At 47.9% G+C, this 17,444-nt stretch overlaps 2 protein-coding genes and 1 long non-coding RNA gene across 4 annotated transcripts in view; 1 reads left to right on the top strand and 2 right to left on the bottom strand.

Annotated features, from left to right (window-relative positions):
* The window catches only part of LOC119453141 (gastrula zinc finger protein XlCGF57.1-like), a 95,770-nt gene that overhangs the window by 67,960 nt on the left and 10,366 nt on the right, over positions 1–17,444 (bottom strand). The window lies entirely within an intron of this gene.
* LOC119453138 (zinc finger protein 260) overlaps positions 2,132–17,444 on the bottom strand; it is a 51,677-nt gene continuing 36,364 nt past the window's right edge. The window contains exon 7 of the mRNA XM_049667565.1: positions 2,132–3,156. Coding sequence (XP_049523522.1) covers positions 2,343–3,156 — 814 coding nt within the window. The 3' untranslated portion in view covers positions 2,132–2,342. The remainder of the gene's footprint in view (positions 3,157–17,444) is intronic.
* Positions 2,446–17,444, top strand: part of LOC125945568 (uncharacterized) — a 38,066-nt gene continuing 23,067 nt past the window's right edge. The window contains exon 1 of the long non-coding RNA XR_007467007.1: positions 2,446–2,546. This is a non-coding gene — a long non-coding RNA (uncharacterized LOC125945568). The remainder of the gene's footprint in view (positions 2,547–17,444) is intronic.

Raw genomic sequence — 17,444 nt, forward strand, 5'->3', positions numbered from 1 at the left:
GCGAACGCCCCTCGGCGGATGCATCACAAGGTGGCGACGGCGGTTGCCATAGGAGCCGCCGGGCGGTAATCACCCTTCCCCTATTCTAGCCACTCTAGCGCGTGCTTCACCTGTTCTGCCGTGCGCCGCCTATCCCCGCCCGCTCCCAAACGGTTCCAGTGGTGGCGCTGACGTTACTGAGTGTGCCACTCTTATATCCGGGACCAGCACAGGGTACGTACATGCTTTCCTCTCGTTCGCTGACACCTTTGTGACTAGGACTTGAGCTCGCGCACAGTGCTTTAGCTCGTGCGGGAGGCAAGTACTTAGTGCTGATCCTTTCCCGTCGCTAAGCTGAAGAGCGGTGTCTAGTGCTCGCGCGAGTTCGTACCAAGCCGAGCCACACTTGCCGAAGGAGATACACTTGCCGAACATAACTTTCAGTGTTAGACGGAATATTTTCCTAACAAACTGAAAGGAATGTTTTGAACATCAAATTTGATTTTATGTTGAATTTCGCTTGTAGAATCTGAGACCCCACCTGTAACCTCATGCACGGTGGTCAGTGTAGGGGACCACCATAATTAAAAATCGCAAAACAGCATCAAGTCGATCCACAGCGAATTTTTGCCAATCTAGTCAGTACAATATATTCCTGCGCTGTGTGTTAAATCCGAAAAAGGTTCCATGCAAGTTCACATACCTTTGCGCCCGTAGAAACTTTCAGGGTCCAGTGCAGGAAACGGCATGCTGGCCTATAAGTTTGTTGCTTGACGATAAAAAACGCTCCCTAGACAACGAGCGCCATCTGGCGCACTTTCCGAGAAGACTAAGGGTGAAAAATAAACACGTTCGCTAGCTAAACAACTACAGTGGAACCTCGTTAAAATGATTCTCATAATATTGATACGGAACAGCCACCGCCACAGTGTCGCTACACTGAGGAGAAAGAAGACGACAGGTTCCCGCATGATATAGCGTCGCCATTTTAGCCTCCGTTATCTTCCCTGTAAATAAAGTCTAAATAGCCTTGGGCATCAGTTACATGTAACATTATTTGGTGGAGGTGTGGACGTTCCCGCTACACTAAAGTCCCTATATAAGAAAAGTACCACAATCTACTCTTTCCTCAGCCGTCTCCTCTCCTAAAGCGCTTGTTTTTTTCTTTACTTTTTGCTTGCGAAAGCAAATCGACTGTGGCGCACCTAGAAAGTCCACGTTGAAGCTTTCAGGCCGGGCGCGCGCCACCGCCGGCGACTGCGCAGAGGACTTTCAACATGGCTCTGAGACGGAAAAAAACTAAATATAAGGAAGTGAAAGCGCACGCGCTATCATCGTCCAATCGGAGATACAGGAGAGAGGGAAGCGGCGTTGATCAAAAGATGGCGGTACTTTTCTTATATATGGACTTTACGCTACACGTCATGGAGCGTCGCAGCGGTCGAAACGGCGCCACTGAAACATCGGCTCCTGCTGCCGGCACTTCATCTACGCAAGCGTCTTCGCCCGCAGCTCCGACCTACATCACTGTTTCCTCCCTTTGGGATCCTGGTGTTTTCACCGGAGTTGGCAGTCCTGATGTCGACGACTGGCCGTACCTTATAGGCCGGTACCGCTTATACAAACATGTCAGCACCAGTCACAGGTAGGATCCGACTGTTATGCTTGCCAACGTTCTCTTCTACCTCGACGGAGCTCCACTGGCATAGTGGAGTCGATGGACTTCTTTGACGCGCTTTTCTTCTGATTACCACTCTCGTCCCTCTAGCTCGTCTTTTTCCTTCGCTCCTTCGATGCCTGACCCATCATCTTACCTTGCAACACCTCTCACACGAACCCGTTACTCCTGCTCGCCTTCTCCCTCCCGCCGTCATTCTCGTTCGCCCCCGTCACGCTGTGCTCCTTCTTCTCCGACCTACTTGCCGCAACAATTTGTTTTTCGGGATGATATATTCCCCCCCCCCCCCCCATAATACAATTTAGTTGGATAATACGTTGGATGATACGATTTTCGGATGATATGCTTTATTTTCCGGTTCCCATGAAGATCGTACCAATGAGATTGCACTGTATAGTTGGCACTGCGAAAAAAATTTAATTTGGTGCTCAGCAATGCTAACCACTGTCAGTGAAAGAGAGCGTATGAGAGTACTTGAGCACAGACCATAGCTATAGATTTTTAATTGAAACACTAGTTCCACATGGCTGTTGACCTAATCTAGTTTCATGGTGCTGTGTTCTCTTATGTCTGCTCAAGTAATCAGTCTGCGCAAGGGCTTGGAGCAGACAGCGCAACAGTATGCTCGATCACCTGTATCAATGCTCAGGTGTTGCTTCAGCAAGAAGCATTGAGGGCATGAAGGTCACTGTGATGGCTTCTCGCCTTTGTGGGTGCGCAGGTGGGTGTTCAGTTGGGACTTTCGTGAGAAGCTCTGAAGGCATGAACGGCACTGATATGGCTTCTCGCCTGTATGAGTGTGCATGTGTTCCTCCATGTTGAACTTGCGCGAAAAGACACGAGGGCAAGAAGGGCATTGAAATGGCTTCTCGCCTGTGTGGGTGCGCAGGTGGACATTCAGGTTGGTCTTTCGTGAGAAGACCTGAGGGCAAGAAGGGCACGGAAATGGCTTCTCGCCTGTGTGGGTGCGCAGGTGGTATTTCAAGCTGGACTGATGCGAGAAGCTTTGGGAGCATGAAGGGCACTGCCATGGCTTCTCACCTGTGTGGGTGCGCAGGTGGGTTTTCAGTTCGTTCTTTCGTGAGAAGCTCCGAAGGCATGAAGAGCATTGATATGGCTTCTCGCCGGTGTGGGTGTGCATGTGTTCTCTCAGGCTCACCTTGCGTGCGAAGACCTGAGGGCAAGAAGGGCACTGAAATGGCTTTTCGCCTGCGTGGGTGCGCAGGTGGTCTTTCATGCCGGACTTTCGGATGAATCTTGGAGGGCAAGAAGGGCACTGCCACAGCTTCTCATCTGTGTGGGTCCGCAGGTGAATTTTGAGTTGGGACTTTTGTAAGAAGCTCCGAAGGCATGAAGGGCACTGATATGGCTTCTCGACGCCTGTGTGACTGCGCAGGTGGTCTTTCAGGCGGGTCGTTTGTGAGAAGCTGCGAGAGCATGAAGGGCACTGTAATGGATCCTTGCTTGTGTGGGTTCGCAGGTGTTCCTTGACCTTGGACCTTTGTGAGAATGTTCGAGAGTCACCACTGGCTGTTGATGCAAAAGTAGAGGGCCTCGATGCTGCACAAATGAAACAAAAGTAGTATTTAAAAAATGCGAAAAGAGAACACAGATACTAAAGTTGAACTTATTTAACTTTTTTGGTTTTGGGAGGTCTTGAGGGTGATTGCAAGTAAGATGGAACAAATGACGCGTAGTGGTCCTTTTTGATTTACTCAATATGTTTGCACCTGAATGCATGACTGTTTGTGACTGATTTTTCTGAAAGTGAGAAAATTACGAAGTGGAGAGAATCTGGAGTGTTTGAAGACTTTCAGGGACTTCTACAACCCTTAGAGGAATGTGTCAAAAAGCTTCGACCCAGCTTCCTCTCTGATCCTCAACGAGCAATCGAGCATTGAACGCTGTGTTAGGCATTTGCAAAACTTGTGATTCACTGGCATGATAAATTTCTCATATGAGACATCATCAATGGGTTTCTTCTTGACCACAGGTCGAAATATGGCAACGTTTCGCAAGTTGAGATTTTAAAGATCCAGCTAGGACATACCGTGTTTTCCCGCATATAACCTGCCAACATGTGAAACCCGCACTGCCTTTCAGAATAGCCCAGAAAAAAAAAATATGCAATTCATTTGGGAGATTACAGAAACTTTGGCAGTCACACTTAAGACTGCTTATGTGCGGGAATCTGAAAGCATTATAGTCCCTTTGGTAAAATGTTTTTTACTACGCAAGCTTTCGCCTGCACTTCAACTACACCTCGGTAAGGCTAAATTAAGACACGCCAAGCGTGTCAACGTGCTCGCTTGCCTGCGATGAGTTCAGGACTCAAAGGACCGCTCAGCGGCGTTCAATTGAACATAAACGCTTTTTTTATACACTAATGACGTGACGCTACCTCCTCCGCATTAGCTGCACCGTCACGTGCTCAATGATGCACGCACTTTAGTCAACTAGAACGGATCCGCTGTGTCATTGGGGAAGCGTGCTCGTTCCACACCTTCCAGGCCCGGGGTCGATTCTCACCCCAGATTGAACTTCACAAAATTTCCTTTTTGAAGCCCTCCATTTACTTTGTTTACAAGAACCTCCCTGAGGAATCCGACGTCAATTCAAGCTTTTTTTTTTCGAGTTTTTGCTGTCGGCCATTTCTGGTACGATCGCTCGGTGCCGCCGCCGCTGCCGGATTTTCGTGTAATGGGGCATGTAATGCTTTTGCATTAAATATTAAGCGTGTGTAACCCACGGAAATAACTGCATACAACCCTCAAATATGTTTACAAAGATAGTCTCCTTTCCCTGACAAACAACTCCACGTCGTATCTTCGGCCACAGACTCTGTTCCCCCCTTTTCGGCAATGCTGCTGGGCCGTTGAGCGCAGCTTATCCTGATCCAAGTTCTAATTTGATGGTGCCGTGTGCACTATTAGCTAATTGGTAGAGCAGAAAACGCTGACCCATAAAGAGGAGGTAACGAGCGACTATGAAGGAGGGGAGACGAGAGCTTCAACAGGCAGGGGAGGATGGCGGAGAACATTGCATGAAGTGTGCCTTCACGGCAGCGCGTGCTGCGCTGCTGTGGAGCTGCAATAAACCTAAACAAATCTCTCCCTCTGCAAAGCTCAATGCAAATCAATAGCACTAGCAGGTAAATTTAGTTAAATCGGGTTTAATGGCAGAAAATTTACTTGCCATGCTGTGCAAGACACAAGGTGTTGAAAAAGCAATGGTAGAGGCTGCAAAAGCTGTGTTGCTCTAAAGCCTATTCATAAAACCAGTTTCTCTGGGTGAAGTTCAGGACTAAGAGGCACAAGTGGTTCATCTCCCAAAATCAAAGCGGGATGTAAAGGTATGTGTAATTTGAATAATTCGCAGAAGCATTTTCTTCTTTGGTTGGATATGTGGACATGTGATTACAATGTGCATCACTGTTAATGGTTCCTAGTAGTTACATCATGTTGGTTGTTCTTCCTTTTTCAATAAGTAATCGAGCATGAGATGTGTGCCTTATTCAAAGTCGGCACATTACTTCGATGAAGCGTTCTTGATGGAAACATGCTTACATTCACCAAGGACAAATTTAGTAAGTTGCAATTTGTTGTTTTCTCCCAAATTCCATTCGCTTTGCCATTTGAAGATCAGCACTTGGCCAACAGCTTGAAGCCCGTCCCTAACTCCCTAACTGGTCACTTTACTTTCGAAACACCTTTTCATTTCCTGGAATCCCAACGTGGCTTGGGACCCAGCAGAAGCAGATGGATTGACCTTGACATACTTGTGACATGTTTTAAATATTTCCTATGAAGGATTCGTGCGCACATTTCAAATTAAACACCTTTAGTGCACTCAAGGAGTCTGTATAAATGACTGCTTTTGAGTGTTTGCCGGTTACGATTTTTTCCAATGCCATCCACAGAGCATCATATTCAAATCTGAAAACAGAGACAAACTGTGGTAACCTAACAGTATGTTCCCACGTACCTTTGACGACGTTGCTTCCCACATAATTTCGCATCTTTGAAGTGTCGGTGCATGTGTTGCATGTTTCTTCTACTGCGCTAAACTTGTGTATTATATGTTCATGTGGGGTATCCTGCTTCTTTAACCCATTAGGGCCCAGCATACTTTAATAAGTACAGTACCATTTTTATTTATAAATAATTAGAGAATAAATATAATGTGTTCCTTAGTACGCCATTTTGCTAAGAAGAGTCCAGCAAAGACGACCACATTATAGTTTTTTGTCAGCTGCATGATGTGTTTGACCTGATTCATCGCCAAACTTGGAGAAGCACGGAACATTCCCAGGCAGCACATTACATGGGGCCAACTAGGGCCGATGATGGTTTTCAGCCGGCACTAGCTGGGCTGCGAGGGCCCGCCTCTGCCTCTGTAATACCAGTGCTGACAAAGCCACTGTAACAGACATCCAGCGTAGACCCTGCCTCGCCGGTGAATGCCCGCTAATAGCTAAGCTGGGCGGCTCAGCTGGCTATCCTGGGCCGGCTCTGCCGTTAGAATGCCATCATTGGCTGTACATCTCTAAAGATTGGTTAACGTCAGTTCAAAGCTGCAAGCATTGCCACATTGTTTAGCAGTTCTGATAGACCCGTAAATATCGGCCTGTCAAACAGAACGGCATTTCAATATTAGTTTTCACGCAGCATTCACTGGCCATTCCTTAGTATATATGTTATACTGCATGCAATATTTATTTGAATTTTTTACCGATCACGCCAACTCCCATGAGATCACTCTGGTAAATTTTATTGCTAGTGCAGCACAAGTCACTAGGAATGACTGCTCCCTATATTAATTTTCTGCATAAAGAGCATATCAAACCATGTAGTAGTGTCTCATGTGGCCATCTTTATTATAATCTTAGGTTCTTTTCCTGGAAAGATGTATCTGCGTTTTTTTCTCGTTTCTTTTTGATGCCAGATGATTTTTTCACACCAATTGTCACAGTAGACATGAAGAGAAAAGGTTTGGCCAGACGAGCCACGACAAATACACAAGGCGTTCTCCATTGGAAGGGAACAGAAAAAAATAAATAAATAAGCACAGGAATGTTCGTGGCTCGCCGTGCCATTCGGAACCTGACCTAAACGGAATTTAGGCAAGGTAAGGACTGAGAGCGAAGAGCGAGGCTACGATTAAATGCGAATACAAAAAAATTGAATGGGAAAAGAATGAAAATGAACGCTACTGGATAAAAATGAAAGCTACTGAATAAAATTAATTTATTAAAAAGTGAAAAAAGCATAAGGAAAAGAAAAATCACCAGCCCTTCCCCTGTTGAGAAAATGGGGGTAAGCGAGGCTTGTCATGTGTGTATTGTTGTGACTTCGGGGTGGAGGAAGATAGACAGACTCTTCCAGCAGACGAAGAAGAAACGAAAAGCTTTATACAATATTTACAGATAGTGGGTAATAGCGTACATGTAGCTGTAAGAGCGCATCAGACCGACTGGGCGGCTGGTGGCGACTCTCTGTCCTAACAATGGGCCGGTTCTTCCTTAAATCCCCTTGGCAGCGACTCCTCGTTGACAGAACCCAGACGGGCGGGTGCTGACGTCACCCGCGTCATATTCTTGACTCGTGGTGATGATGACTCGTAGCAATGATGATGGCTGCTTGAAGTTGCCCGCGTCGAATTGATTCGTCGTGGTCCCCTTGGTGACTCGTCGATAGCACCCAGACGGGGCCAGTTGGCAATTATGGCCGGGGCTGCTTGAAGTTGCCCGCGTCGAATTGATTCGTCGTGGATAAATGGGAGTTCCTGTCGCCTCGATGATAGGCACGTATATTATGGCAGCTCCCGTCACCTTGATGATGGATGGGCACGTACGATGGCACAACAGCACCCCCGGCGCCAGATGATACATTCAGAAGTCGAGCTGTTCGACGCAGCTCAATGTATGCAATGTGCTGATTGAGTGATGTCCATGATGGGGTTAAGGGAATGGCTTTGCCGCCCTTTCATCCGCTGGTCTTTTCATTGCTTGGATCTGACAAAGCTCACGGAATGAACGAAAATCAATGCCAACCATTTCGGCGAAAGTGAGCACCCTCCCAATGCTCTCCACAATGCCAGACCAAACTCTATGAAGGCAAACGCTCTAAACCCCCTCTGTGCTCTCAACAGCCCCTTTAAGGTTACTGTACTAAACACGGAACGCACCCGATAAAGAGCGCGTGATACAGACCTCTACAAATAGTGATCTCAAAGAAGACACATTCAAAGAGAATAAACAGCTAAAGAATAAATTGCAAAGCAATTCCCAACAGTCATTCGGGCAGGCCAGGCACAGCTGAGGTGATTGAAGAAAGTTTATCTTTCGCCCTGTCTCGCTCTGAGTGAAACTGTGTCACTTGGTTTGCAATGATAGCCCATCCGAGTGGCAGCGGTAGGCTCTCGAACGATCAGGAGGCTGATTTTAATCGGTGACACTAACATTACGATACTGTCAGGAGTGACAACCGCAAACAAAGAAAGAACACGAGAAAGTGATACTACGATCGAAGGCACGCAAGAGAGGATTGCAAAAAGGAAGAAGTGAGGCGAGCGCATGGAGCCGCCATCTTGGAGAATGGGTGCGCAGAGGACGTGGTGGCCAGGGCGCAGCGTTCCAGAAGAAGGCGGCCAGAGAGCGCCACTCTGGGTCCTGCCCCAGCACCTAGGCATTGCAGTGACTTTCCCGCCCGAGTACCAGGCTCGGCGAGCAGCTGACCGCCGCCTCAGGAACTACCGCTGGCCCGGACCTACCACCAGGACACGTCAGCGTTCACGCCACCGAACGTGGGCACGCGAAGGCTGGCTGCAGCCAGTCACCGTCCTGTCTAGGAAACTAAGCTGGGCCCGCGCGCACCAGGAGCACCAGCGGGCACGAGTGTCGCTCTGCCAAAGCGCGACAGCTACTCAGCGACTGTGCCTTCGTCACGTCAGCCGGGGCATTGGTGACGCCGGACACCAGCAACGACTGACGACGACCGGATTGCGACGGACGGACCACAGACCGGGTGGGGACGATATCCGCGACTAACATTACCGGTACTGTAAGCGCCCCGACGCTAGCGTATAGACGATCGCCTCACAGACGTTTGGTAACGCGGTAGGGGGATCGTAACACGTAGTTAGGGACGACGAATTCTGTGTGCTACTGGAATTGAAATTCCATATTGATTGAATGTTGTGTGTGTGGGGCACCTTGCATTCATTCTGCCTGCTCAAAGCGAACGTACCAGGCGTTGACGTACGCGTGGCAGATACCCTTCACACGATAGTGTCCCCCCGTAAGGGATTATCAATCAATTTCAATGTGCTAAAATAACTTTATAAACAAGAGTATACATGAAAACGTAGCATTAAACCTTTTAACTTCTAAGTTAAGCTCTCGAATAAGCATAGGCTGCAGCCTAAAAGGCTCTGCTAAGTCTGTCAGCATTTGTATGCAGCTTCCCCTTTTTGTAGTGAACAGAGAAATTATCGTGCTGAAGTGACAAGCTCCACCTAAGTAGACGGCCATTTCTTGGTGACATGGTGTGTAACCAGGTCAGAGGGCAATGATCCGTCTCAACAATAAATGGTGACCCGGACACATAACAAGCGAGCTTATCAACAGCCGATACCAGACAAGCGCACTCCTTTTTGGATGTATTACACACCTCCTTTCTGACGCTAAGCTTCCGGCTCAAATATAAAACGGGCCGCTCTTGCCCATCAGAATCCTCCTGGCAATGTATGGCTCCTAGGCCACGGTCACTCGCATCACATTTATAATAAAGCTTTTAGAGAAATTAGGGGCCATAAGCACAGGTCTTTCTCCCAGGGCTTGTTTCAGGCTCTCAAAAGCCTGCTCTTTCTTCTCATCCCACGAAATGATCGTTGGCTCTGATTTGCAGAGAAAATCTATCAAAGGGCTAGCGAGATTAGAGTAATTTTTCACGTAGTGCTGATAATACCCCGCAAGTCTCAAAAATGCCCTTACTTCTGACTTTGTAGTTGGACGCCAGTATTCCGAAACGGCAGCAACATTTAGCTCGGAAGGTCTACGCTGGCCGCGCCCCACGACATGACCCAAGTAGCTCACACTAGCACACTCCGAAGGGCACTTCCGCGCTCTGACAGTGATAGCCGCGTCGCGCAGCCGACCTAGGAATATGTGCAAATGATTAACATGCACCTCCCAGGTGTTGGAGAAAATCGTCACTTCGTCCAAGTAAGGAAGGGCGAAATCTCTCAACCCGTGCAACACTCGATCCTTTAGGCTCGAACAGCAATAGGGAGCATTTTTTAGGCCGAAGCTCAGCATCACAGGACGGAATGTTCGTAATAGCAAGATGAATGCTGCATATCGAGACACACATTCGGTCAGTGGGTACTTGCCAATACCCTCGCACTAAATCTAAAGTGGAGATATAGATGGAATTTGCCACCGTCTCGACTCTTTCTTCGATGTTCGGTATTGGATACGCCCTGGTCTAGGGTTACCGAATTTAACCGGCGATAATCCACGCAAGGTCTTGGTTCCTTACCTGGAACTTCAACCAGGATAAGTGGGGAAGTGTAATCACTTTCTCCGGGCACAATGACACCCAGTTCGCACATGCGGCAGATCTCGGCTTCCATGATTTCCTTTTGCCGTGGCGAGACGCGGTACGGCTTGCTGCAGACCGGCTGTTCGCTCGACAACTAAATATTGTGCTCAATTAGAGTTGTTTTCCCTGGTCGGTCGAAAAATACAGGTTTGAAGTCCCGAACAATTGCCCTCAAGTCGTCTCGTTGGCTTTCCGAGAGGCACTGTTCTTCAGCGATTAGCTCCAGAAACTTGCTAGCTGCAGCGTCGCCTCCCTGAGGAAAACACAGGAAATCACTCTGTTCCTCTTACCGGCGCACATTTAAGGTTAAGCTTACCACTGCCTGATGATGGAAATACGGTTTCACCTCTTCGACGCAAGCAACACAGACGAGCTCAAGCACCTTAAACAGTTGGCAAAAGTGCTCAGTATGACTGGTCAGGGCACAACTTCGGAGAAGCGCAGCGCTATCAGCACAGTTGGCGCGGCCCATTTATGTTCCTTGGTTGGTGCAGCGTAGAGCTATGAGTGCAAGCGACAGAGTCAAGCAATAGAGTATTGCGCTTTGTCGGCACACCTACGGCCGCTAGCGCGGAGCATTTCCGCTCTCCCCGAGATAGAGAGGGAGGATGCCTGTTTACTTTTGTCTTTTTCCCTCTTTTCTCTTCTACTGACAGTTGCACGATCAACACGGATGCGAAGCAGCTGGCGCCACCTTGTAGCACACTGCACAACTTACGATGCTCTCAGTGGCTTCAGCAATCAGGCAAGTATTCAATAATCAATTTTGATTCAGTCTATAAAATTGCTATTTGCGCATGGCCTCCTTATAATAAGTTACACGAAATATACAGAGCGCTTAAATGTATCACTTAATGATCTGAAGGACCTACCGTTACGACTCAGTGTGTTTGTACAATATTGTCAAAATCGTTCCAGGGACCATTTCATACATTCCCAGAAATTAAGACCTTTCGCCACAAGCGTTCAGTAAATCGCCAAATTGCAAATGTGTTGCGGCCGCTATATCTTATGTGAACAAGAAAAGGTGCGAGGCACACACTATTGAGAGCAGTAGCCGCTCAGCCACGGCAGCTTCCTCCACAGTACGCACCCTCCAGTGCCAAATGAAAACAATGGCACGCAATTCGTTTCCTAGTCTGATACAGTAAAAGCTCGTTAATTCGAACCGCAAGGGGAAGCCGCCTCAGTTCAAATTAGCGAAAGTTCGAACTAACGAAAGTGAAGAAAAACAACAGTACACTGCTTTAAACGCAATGCCTCACAACTACAAGTGTACCAAAGAGCTGGAAGAACGCCAACATTATACTAATCCATAAGAAGGGAGACGTTAAAGAATTGAAGAATTATAGACCCATTAGCTTGCTTTCAGTACAGTATAAAATATTCACCAAGATAATTTCTAATAGAATCAGGGCAACACTTGACTTCAGCCAACCAAGAGAACAGGCTGGCTTCAGGAAGGGATATTCTACGATGGATCATATCCATGCCATCAATCAGGTAATCGAGAAATCTGCGGAATACAATCAACCTCTCTATATGGCTTTCATAGATTATGAAAAGGCATTTGATTCAGTAGAGATACCAGCAGTCATAGAGGCATTGCGTAATCAAGGAGTACAAGAGGCATACGTGAATATCTTAGCAAACATCTACAAGGATTCCACAGCTACCCTGGTTCTCCACAAGTAGAAAGTTACCTATCAAGAATGGGGTCAGGCAAGGAGACACAATCTCTCCAATGCTATTCACTGCATGCCTAGAAGTATTCAAGCTCTTAGACTGGGAAAGCTTAGGAGTGAGGATCAACGGTGAATATCTCAGCAACCTCTGATTTGCTGATGACATTGTCCTATTCAGCAACAATGGAGATGAATTACAGCAAATGATTGAGGACCTTAACCGAGAAAGTGTAAGAGTGGGGTTGAAGATTAACATGCAGAAGACAAAGATAATGTTCAATAGCCTGGCAAGGAAACAAGAATTCAGGATCGCCAGTCAGCCTCTAGAGTCTGTAAAGGAGTACGTTTATCTAGGTCAATTACTCACAGGGGACCCTGATCACGAGAAAGAAATTTACAGAAGAATAAAATTGGGTTGGAGTGCATACAGCAGGCATTGCCAAATCCTAACTGGGAGCTTACCACTGTAGTTGAAAAGAAAAGTGTACAATCATTGCATTCTACCGGTGCTACATATGGGGCAGAAACTTGGAGGTTAACAAAGCAGCTCGCGAACAAGTTAGGGACCGCACAAAGAGCGATGGAACGAAAAATCTTAGGACTAACGTTAAGAGACAGGAAGAGAGCGGTGTGGATCAGAGAACAAACAGGGATAGCCGATATTCTAGTTGACATTAAGCGGAAGAAATGGAGCTGGGCAGGCCATGTAATGCGTAGGATGGATTAGGGTTACCATTAGGGTTACAGAATGGATACCAAGAGAAGGGAAGCGCAGTCGAGGTCGGCAGAAAACCAGATGGGATGATGAAGTTAGGAAATTTGCAGGCGCAATTTGGAATACGCTAGCGCAAGACAGGGGTAATTGGAGATCGTAGGGAGAGGCCTTCATCCTGCAGTGGACATAAAATAGGCTGATGATGATGATGATAGTGCGATTGGGAAGCGGTAGGGCATGTCAGCAATTTATTTTTTGAAAAATTCGGTGATCGCGGTCTGCCTTTTTTTCTTGAAGGTGACAGCCAGCACTTTTTGCTCTAACGAGCGAATTTGGCGGAATGCCTCTTCTTCGCCTTCTTCAAAACACAGGAAGAGACGAGCGGCATTCAATCCGTCCAAGACTTCTGCAGAAGGGGGCTGCACTGGTGCATAATCCTCCTCCTCCTCCTCCTCGTCACTGGCAGCGACAGGTTGCGAACTTCTTACCTGACAAATTATGTCATCATTCGTGAGTGCACCACACACCACAGCACTTGCGTCCACATCGACCTAGTCCGCAAAGCAAAACTTCTAAAACGTCCGCCATGGGGACAGTGACACCATGTTCAAGCACAGGTGGCTCGTCAGCTTGCAGAGCTTGCGTGCTGAAGCCACAGTGGCGATAGCAATTTGCTATCGTTAGCGCTGTCACTTGCTCCCAAGCACGCACAAGCATGTGTAGCGCACTTAGTAGCGTCACTTGGTAATCGTTGCACAAAATAATTCTTTCCAAAATTTGGCGCCGATAAAGTTATTTTAAATTTTTTATGATACCCTGGTCCATGGGCTGCAGCACCGCTGTTGTGTTGGCCGGAAGGAAGGCCAGCTCAATGGCCTTCGTCTCAACGTCGACTTTGTGAGCCGAACAGTTGTCCACACGAAGCAGGACTTTTCGGCCACAGCGGTCGAACTTCTTGTCAAGCTTCGTTAGCCACTAGCGATTAAAGAACCAAATCTTGGAGGTCACGTAGGACGGAGAGGAGGCAGCCGCCGCTGCACTCTGGGGCCGTATTCTGAAATGTTCCACTTGGCAAAATTTCTTTTTTCGCTTTTCAGGCGCGCAATGATTGGCTGTTTTAGCAAAATTGGATGAGTTGATTGGCTGGTTGAGCCAGACGTCATTCAATTTTGCTCAACCAGCCAATCAGCGCGCGCCTGAGAGCGAAAAAAGAAATTTCGCCGAAGTGAACGTTTCAGAATACGGCCCCTGGCCTCCGCGCCCGTTTCTCTCTGTTTTTTTCTCCGCTCCCTGTCAACGCAGTCTCGTAACTAAGCAGCCGCCCAGTCCAAAGCCGCCAGCGCGGTGGCGCATAGTTCGAATTATCCGTGGAGGAACCTACTCGCGTTCGAATTACCGGGCTTTTTATACATCGACTTGTATGGGGCTTGGCCGAACCAAATCTTACGGTTCGAATTATCCATAAATTCGAATTATTGAAGTCCAAATTAACGAGCTATCACTGTACAAGCAAATAAATCTCTTTGGCCATCGCACGTTGTATTCACAGCCATTGCAGCCAACGCTATTGCGATAAGCATTCTCACTTATACATTTCACAGCACCTGTGGCATAGAGTCGTTGGAAGCGTAATGCACGCATTTAATAGGTGATAATCCAAACACGCCGCTGTTCCCTGCTGCAGGAGGCGTGAAATGAGCATCATGTTTCGCTGTGGCGGCATCGTATTCCGGAATCATCCACCAGCTCGATCTCATTTCAGTTTCCCGTCACCACTTTTAAGCAGTGTGCTTTTAAGCAATGTGGAAAACCACATAACGTATCTAGGTCCGCTCGAGCACCCCCAGCTCGTCGCACGTGGATCCTCACGCTTCAACAATTCTCCCCGAGTGAGCATGTCAAATATTCCCACAGAAAGCTGCTAACCCAGGTCCAATTAGAAGAGTGCGAACGAGAGCTTGCGAAGGAGCGAAGAAAACAACACACGTCTCAAGCTGCTCGAGCCCCATCAATTCAGCATGGGTCAGCGTCTCATGTTGCAACAATTTGTACAATGCGTAGATATTAACTAGAGTTGAGTCTGCCAAATGTTTCAGTGGCTTCAGACGGTGTGTTTGCCCATTTAAAATGTTTTTTTCTAGCGTTTCTTTTTTCGAGAAAGTTTTAGTATACTACGATAAAACAGACAGAGAAAGCAATTATTGTTAATGAGGTGGGGCGACTTCCTCGTAGCATGGAGCCCAGGGCCACATTGGCTCGTGCCAGCGTGACAGCTGGATCAGCCGTCACTGCTCTTGCGGGTCTAAGCTGGTCAGCGCAGTCTCCCAGGAGGAAGGTGAAGGAATAGGGGAGTGGCCCGGAGGGTGTGAGCACTCCCAGGTGAAATGGCATTACATTTTACAACCATTTAAGGTAATGCACATCCATGGGCGAGGTGTTGCAATCATGAGAATTATGCACCCCTTGCCGAGCACTTTGGTGCCGAGGCCATGGCGTCACTATAAACGTGAAGCCATGGCCTACTAGATTAGTCAGCGAACCGCCAGATTGTAGAGGCCATGGGTACGCCATGAACAGGCTGAGCAGGCTTGCTGCCATAGATGTCGCCGCATGAAGTCATGGCAAAGTGAAATGTTCAATGGAAGGGTAACTCTCCCTTCACTTGTATTTACAATTTTTTAGGAGCAATAAGAAGAATTTGTGTGGGTCGATTTTCATCATTTATTTTGCTCATTGTTTTATGGCATGCTGAGAATACAGTTAAACCTGGATATAAAGAAATTAACAAATTCCCGAAAAACTTTGTTATAAAGAGGATTTCGTTATATGCAGGTTCGGCACGAAAATTCGAAAAAGAAACTGATCACTTTGCCGACAATCCCCCACCTGCGTTTAAAATCGTCGAGCCACCCGTTACTGCCTTTTAAATCATCGCAGCCCAGGATGAAAGCATAATCCCTTGCTTTTTGCTGCAAAACAGCGCCGCTGACGGGTACGTTTCATGCCTGCAAGTTCATAAATCATGTGAACACGGCTTTGTCGATGTCGGCGTATGTTGATGACTTTGTCGGGAACCGAGGGGTCGCAGCGGAGCGCCAGAACAAGGAGACCAGCTCGGCAGGCTTTTAGAACCGACTGGCGCGTGCCGTGCTTGCGCCGTTAGCACTCGCCGCCCAACTTTATTGTCGTCGTCATTCGCAGCCTGCCCCAAAGCACTGGCTAAGAGCGCCGACCTAAGCGTTCCCTGCTTTGCAGCGTCGGTGGGCGCTACAACTTCAACTTCTTGCCGTTCGTGCCACGCTCCACAGCGCTGCGAATCGCATCTTTTGCACTTAAGATTGTGGACAAACAACTAGCTGGGATGCCAAATTTGGCAGCTACATCCTCATTTTTTTGGCCTCCAGGAACGGCGTTCAAGATGGCCATTCTGTCCTCAAGAGTCAACATCTTTCGTTTATTCGTCGAAGCACTCATCCTTGGAATGTCACACCAGGTACTGGATGCATGGACGTGTGTCGTTTCGCACAAGCGCGAGGCGTCGGAAACGAAGGGCAAGCAACACGATGGCGTCGTAGGGCCATATAGTGTCACCTAGTGTCAGGTTAGTGAAGTGAAGCGCAGAGACTTGCGCAGTAACCAAAGAGTGGCTGTCAGCACGTTGAAAAAAAAAACTTTCTTTTTTCGGCAACATCAACAGGCAAAAGGAGAGTGCCGGGTTCGCGGGCTAGGCCAGTTGCAGCAAGCGGCGGAATCACGTTTCAATGAAGGGAGGGGGAAAGGTCACTGCCGCGGCAGCAAGATCGCCGGGTCGAGGGATGCAGGCCCGCCTTGCACACGGTTGTACACGTGCGCTCGATCTCACCTCGCAGTCGCCGTGAATTCAAGCGCACCAAGCGCGACGCTATCGCTTCACATTCCGTCGCAGCGGAGAAGGTGCTTTCGGTTGCTGGTCGCGCAAAAATGACGAAATTTGGGGCGAAATCTTTAGGTTGTCGGCAGGGAAAATTCGTTATTTCGAGGGGGGGTCTCCCGCTGCGACTTCGTTACGTAAAGGTCTCAAATACATGTGCTTCTATGGAGTATCGGCAGGGAATAGAAAAACTTTGTTATATCCAGGAATTCGTTATATGGAGATTCGTTATAAGCAGGTTTAACTGTCGATCAAGAGTAAATCTGGTGACCCAGAAAAAGCATACGAGGGCCGCAATTTTGTAGCGATGCCTTATGACTTATTCTATACTAGTCTTATCATCCATCGCTCACGGCCGGCTGATCCCGTTGATAACGCGAACAGACCGTCGCTCTGACCACTGACAAAGCGCGATAAGGCATTATGACCGGAAAGGCATTGACACAAAATACTGGCCCAGGGCCCCTTCAAAAGCACATTAAGACCACTTGTGCTGCCTGATGCAGCAGAACACCCTGCAGCACGCTCCATGTCTAGACAGTTTTAATTGAAAATTGATGTAGTTCAGCATGGCTGTTGACCAACTCTACAGTACCATGGTGCACTGTTCTCTGATGTCTGCTCAAGTAGTCAGCCTGCGCAAGCGACTTGGAGCAGACAGCGCAACAGTATGGTCGGTCACCTGCATGAATGCTCAGGTGTTGCTTCCTGGCACTCTTCAGTGAGAATTTATGAGTATATGAAGGGCACTGAAATGGATTCTCACCTGTGTGGGTTTCCAGGTGTTTCCTTCATGCTGAACTTTTGCGAGAAGCTTTAAGGGCATGAAGGGCACCATCATGGCTTCCCACCTGTGTGGGTGCGCAGGTGGGTG

Source organism: Dermacentor silvarum, chromosome 5, assembly GCF_013339745.2.
Source record: "Dermacentor silvarum isolate Dsil-2018 chromosome 5, BIME_Dsil_1.4, whole genome shotgun sequence".
In the NCBI taxonomy this organism is placed as follows: domain Eukaryota; kingdom Metazoa; phylum Arthropoda; class Arachnida; order Ixodida; family Ixodidae; genus Dermacentor; species Dermacentor silvarum.